The following is a 6000-nucleotide window of genomic DNA, read 5'->3' as shown; positions in this document are numbered from 1 at the left end:
AATAATGCAGGTTTAAGACACTTTTATATTTTTTTTACTTTACAGACCCAGAAGCTCTGTCCACTAATTACATACTGTCAATGGTTCTGACTATGTATGTTGTTGTGGCAACCAATAAGATTTAGAGAAAAAAGAACATTATTATGGATATTATTAAGGACGAATAAATAAATTTATATATATTATTCATGTGGCAAACATCCCCAAAGTCACAATAAGGGACACCAAAGCCACAGAGCCAATACGTCAAGGTTTAAGGGGATATAAGGGATATTTTTTGGGGTAAAATAACAGTGAAATAGCTTTACATTCTGACAGCCTTTGCTGATATGGAGTGTTCAGTCAGTATCATGGGTCCCCCAGTCCCTCCCTTTTGCAGTAAACAGAGAATACATTTTCTGGTATCCTGTTTCCACTTTATCCAATCTGGACAAAGAATGCCACAGAGAGGCAGTCCTCAAAGGCAGGCAGCAGAATTTCAGTGTGGTGATGTGGGGAAGAGGGAGGAGACTGCCAGAGCAGACAGGAAGTTGGCCAAAATGCCAATTTCACATATGGCTGATTTAAGTTCCATGTTCTCCGTGCCAGAAGGTTGCATGTGCATTAAGTAAAAATGACAATCCCAGTGATTGTTTGGTACACTGTGAATTGAGATACTTTAATTTTGGTGTTGATATGATCTCATGTAAGTTATGGAAATATAAAAGTATGAGAGAAGCCCCTCTTTTAATGGAAAGGAGTAGTTGGAACCATGAGTAAAAATGGCAATGTGTAACATTTAGGACAAATATGAGAGTAGAAACACTTTAAGGCATTCTCTCTCTGAGAATGCCTTAAAGTTTTACTCTTTCACAGTGACAGACGTAGTTGTCTAAAGTCTACTGTATGAAGTGGGTGTGAATGTCTCAGTTTTGGAAAGTTATAGACACAGACACACATATTCTGATATTCAGTTGCTGTTTCTTGGTCACAAATGTATTTATGTATTTCTTTATTCCTTTCCAGTCATGCCCAGTGGCCCCTGGCTGCACAAAACATGAACAACTGCAACAACAATGATGGGTAAGAAATGATGATGAGATTTTAAGATATTTTATGGACCAAAAGAGGAGGTCAAAGGGACATTTTAATTTCATGGTGGAAAAAAAGTAATGGTCACAGGCTCACCGAAAATCAGACAACATATCAACAATAGGGCTGCAACTAATAATTATTTTCTAGATCATGTAAGCCTACTTTCCTGTCACTCTACATTAAAGGCAATAAATAAATAAATAAAAATTAGAAACTTTAAATAATATGCATAAACTATGAGCCTTTACTGGCTACAGTAAAGCCTCTTTCCATGTGATGTGACTATACTAAAACCTGTTTCGTCATGCTCCTACTGATCACACAGGTAATGTTAGTTAAAGTCAGTGATGATGTAGTACTTATTTTAACACCTGCAAAATACAGTAACATAACTTTACTGTGTCACAGCGCCCCCATCAGACTCTTTGATACAACTGCATGACAACAAGATGAAACATATTTACCTGACCTGCCTCTGTTAATGGGTATTTACAGAAAAAAAGATGACAAGAAGGATGATAAAAAAGATGACAAGAAAGATGACAAGAAAGACGACAAAAAAGACGACAAGAAAGATGACAAGAAAGACGACAAAAAAGACGACAAGAAAGATGACAAAAAGGACCCCAAAAAGGATGAGAAGAAAGATGACAAAAAGGATGATAAAAAGGAGGAACCGTAAGTACCACACATATTTTCTATGACTGCAATTTTCCATTAAATGGAAATATTCTAGAAGTTGATAATTTTATACAGAGATACAGAGATAGAAAGGTTGAAATAAACATTTTGCAAAATCTACATTTGAGTGTTGTTACCAAAAGTTCATAAACCAATATCGCAATTAATCCATCTACCAAAAATACTCAGGGATACATTTCTGAAGATTAGTGATAACTCCAATAATAATGGAATAGAAACAGCTGTAATTTCTCAAAAGGTTTTTAACATATTATTTTAATTTCAAACATGACGTTAGTATGTTAAGCAGTGGTAACAGTGGCAGTAGCAGCACTTACTGTAAAAAGTGATTGTAGAGGTTTAAGTATTCTTGTGTCAAAAGCTTGTTCAGCTGTCTGAGGTGTACTTGATTAATCATTTTAAAATATACAATATTAAAAATTGACATACCTAGTGCAATAAAAGTAAAAACAAAGATCAAAATTTGCCAAATCAAAAATCACATTTTCATTTGGAAAGAGAAATCCCTCTAACCCTTGCAAGAAATTCATATATCATATATCACATATAGACAGTAGTTTCCAGTACAGGTAGGACTGGCAATTCTTCAATATAACACTTGAATCTCAGTACTGACACAAACAACCCATGTCAGTACACCTTACTTTCTAAGTATAAACATGCTTTTCAACAAAAAAAAATAATTTTTCATTTAGAAAAGAGGTGTGGATCATGGACCCTGCAACAGACACGTATTATTACTGGCTGTGCACAATATCCATCCCGGTGTTCTACAACCTCATGTTACTGGTGGCCAGGTCAGAATTTATTGCATTTTGTATTTCCTCTTCACCTTATTGTTGTTTCAGAGGTCTTTGACATATTTCTTCCTTCCCTGTAGGGCTTGTTTCAATGAACTGCAATATAAAAATGTAACCCTGTGGCTGGTTTTGGACTATACTTCAGATGTCCTCTACGGCGTTGACACCTTTGTGAGAGCCAGGACAGGTCAGTGACAGGAACTTTGCATGATTACAGGAAACTCTGAGTATATGAATATGCTAATTATATTCTAATGTGTCTAAACAGGTTTTCTGGAACAAGGACTTCTTGTTAAGGATGAAAAGATCCTGAAAGAAAAGTACATGAAGACACGGCAGTTCAGATTAGATGTCATATCAATAATTCCCACTGATATTGTATTCCTTAAATTTGGAGTCAACAACCCAGAGTGGAGGTTCAACCGTCTCTTTAGGTTAGCCCGACTCTTTGAGTTCTTTGACCGGACAGAAACTCGAACCAATTTTCCCAACATCTTCCGAATTGCTAATCTTGTTCTTTACATCATCATCATTATCCACTGGAATGCTTGCCTCTACTTTGCCATCTCCAAGACACTCGGCTTTGGCTCAGACACCTGGGTATATCCAAGCATGAATAATCCTGAGTTTGCTCGCTTGGCCAGGCAGTACATCTACTGCTTTTACTGGTCCACTCTTACCCTGACCACAATTGGCGAGACACCACCCCCAGTCCGAGATATTGAATACTTTTTTGTGGTAGCTGACTTTCTCACTGGGGTTCTGATCTTTGCTACGATTGTAGGCAATGTTGGTGCCATGATTTCCAACATGAGTGCTGCACGTGTAGAGTTCCAGGCAAAGATTGACTCTATTAAGCAATACATGCAATTTCGAAAGGTCACCAAAGACCTGGAGGCAAGGGTGGTGAAATGGTTTGACTACCTGTGGACAGAGGAGAAGACCTGTGATGAGAAGCAGGTGCTGAAGAACCTGCCAGACAAGCTAAAGGCTGAGATAGCCATCAACGTACATTTGGAGACCCTAAGAAAAGTGCGCATCTTTCAAGATTGTGAGGCAGGTTTGCTAATTGAGTTGGTCCTTAAGCTTCAGCCTCAAGTTTTCAGTCCTGGTGACTACATCTGTAAGAAGGGTGACATTGGCAGGGAAATGTATATCATTAAAGAAGGAAAGCTTGCAGTAGTAGCAGATGATGGCGTTACCCAGTTTGTGGTACTCAGTGATGGGGCATACTTTGGAGAAATCAGCATCCTTGGTATCAAGGGCAGCAAGGCAGGAAACCGAAGAACAGCCAACATCCGAAGTGTGGGCTACTCTGATCTGTTTGCCCTGTCCAAAGACGACCTAATGGAGGCACTCACTGAGTATCCTGATGCTAAATATATGTTGGAGGAGAAGGGAAGGGCCATTCTCATGAAAGATAATCTCATAGATGAGTCACTGGTTGCTGCTACTGATGCCAAAGACTTGGAGGACAAAGTCAACAAGATTGAAGCCAGTTTGGAAGTCATGATGGCCAAATTTCGAAAGCTATCAGACCAGTATGAATCCTCCCAGCGTAAACTAAAGCAACGGCTCAGTAATATGTCGAACGAAGTCAGAATCCTCAGAGTAGACGATGAGTAGAACTTGGCACTACTATTGTCAGGCTTAGGCACTCCTCCATTTCAGGACATTCGTTGTGAGGTGGCTGTCTCCATTCATTATTCCCATATCTGGTGAAATAGTATGCTTGCCTTGAAAGTTGGCCATTGTCATAATCACGGATATGCTTAGAGTTTGGTACTTGAAGACTCTGAGTACCTGAGTATTGGAAAACTGTCCACTATAGAATACAGAATGCTTGGTCAGACCCATGCTGTGTCTCAATTCGAAAACTTCTGTTAGCACACTTGTATATGTAGTACACTATGCACACTACATAACTACTTGCGTAGTGCCCCAGTTTTGGCAGTGTAGTGTTGTCTCAAATTAAGCACGGCCGTTGTGAACTTACCAGAAATGACGATCACAACATTTAACTGCGTCACCTTCTTTTTCTATGGCAAATTGCAACCAGACGGATCATTAGCGCCAATACAGGCTTATTTTTCACTGTATTTCCTCATAATATTAATCATAAATGAACGTGCTTCTACTTTGTATAGCCTGTTTGCCCCGTTTCATGCAAGGTGGAAATTACAGTCTACGCCGGCGTTGTGTACTCCTCCTACTGATGAAGATGTACCAGTATGTTGCCTCTTCTCCTATGTAGCAAAAATGGCGTCCACTGAGGGTAAAAAGTGTCCAAAAGAGCATTTTGCCACACTCGACAGTGTGAACGAACTTATGTACTCAAAATAGTTAGTGTATGGAAGTATTCAAATTGAAACACAGCACCAGTCTTCTTTACTTCTTTACTATGTTCTTTGATTTTCACTAACATTTTGTACTGATTGTAGTTGTTGAAACAAAAGAGAAATTTGGCTTATTTTGTTACATTAGAAATTTGTTTGTACTGAGTAACAAAAAGAAAAGGTATCATTTTGGTCTAAAATTGGTCTCATATTTGCACTTGTAATGAAGTCATTTGAATGATGCTCAGCCCTACCAATGGATTTTTGTGATCGATTATAAAAGCATGGTTATTTGAAGAAATCAGGAAAATTACCAGCAATCACTACCACTGCTGTAGAGCACCTGTGAAATGCAGTGTCCCCAACACATCAGCCCAAATTTAACAAGTATATGTATATGATTAAAAAGGAAAATGATTATACTTTTTAATTTTCATTTGTGATATTTGAAGCATGATTTTAAAAGCAAAAATAGCACCTCAAGTACCGTTTGCCAGGTCTGTTTTAAGAACAGTAAACATACAAGAAGATTTTAAGAGTTATAACTGCTGATGACTGCTCAGTTGTAAATTCATTTTTAAATGTTCATAATAAAAGTTGCATTATTGCTATGTGCATCACAGTCTTGTTAGACACTGACATTGATTTTAGCATGACCACAAGGCATTGCTCTACTTTTAGATTGCATGATAATCAGTTATGTCAATTTAGGAAGTAAAATGAAACATTGTATGTGGAAGAAAGTCAAATAGTACTAATTCTAAATTGTATATGGCTGGTAAGTTTGTCCTTTTACCTAAACCTTGTTGGTCGAAATGTTGCATTATAAAATATTTGGCAGCTTGTAAAAATCAGTGTCAGGACTACCTTTCCATTTCTTTTATATGCTGCTTTTGTCATGCATATTCTATTTTCAGAATAGACAAAAGTGCAGTTACTTTATAGCGATTTATTAGGCTTTTTTCAATTTTGCTTGGTTTAGATCCACCATGTTGGTCTACACCAGGGACCTCAAACTGCTGCATGAGGGGCCATTCATGGCCCTCTACCACCCCATCCCCCGACAAGATGTGAAAAATATTATACTA

The 6000-nt window shown here is 37.9% G+C and overlaps 1 protein-coding gene across 1 annotated transcript in view; it reads left to right on the top strand.

Annotated features, from left to right (window-relative positions):
- The window catches only part of LOC118340022 (cyclic nucleotide-gated channel cone photoreceptor subunit alpha-like), a 5055-nt gene extending 277 nt beyond the window's left edge, over positions 1–4778 (top strand). The window contains 5 exon segments of the mRNA XM_035677865.1: positions 1006–1137; positions 1570–1752; positions 2472–2573; positions 2657–2763; positions 2845–4778. Coding sequence (XP_035533758.1) covers positions 1006–1137; positions 1570–1752; positions 2472–2573; positions 2657–2763; positions 2845–4202 — 1882 coding nt within the window. The 3' untranslated portion in view covers positions 4203–4778.
- The last annotated feature ends 1222 nt before the right edge of the window (positions 4779–6000 follow it).

Source organism: Morone saxatilis, unplaced genomic scaffold (genome assembly GCF_004916995.1).
Source record: "Morone saxatilis isolate NCDOM2014 unplaced genomic scaffold, NCSU_SB_2.0 Contig6, whole genome shotgun sequence".
NCBI lineage: Eukaryota > Metazoa > Chordata > Actinopteri > Moronidae > Morone > Morone saxatilis.
The sequence above is the reverse complement of the archived record's forward strand: the minus strand, read 5'-3'. Positions and strand labels throughout refer to the sequence as shown.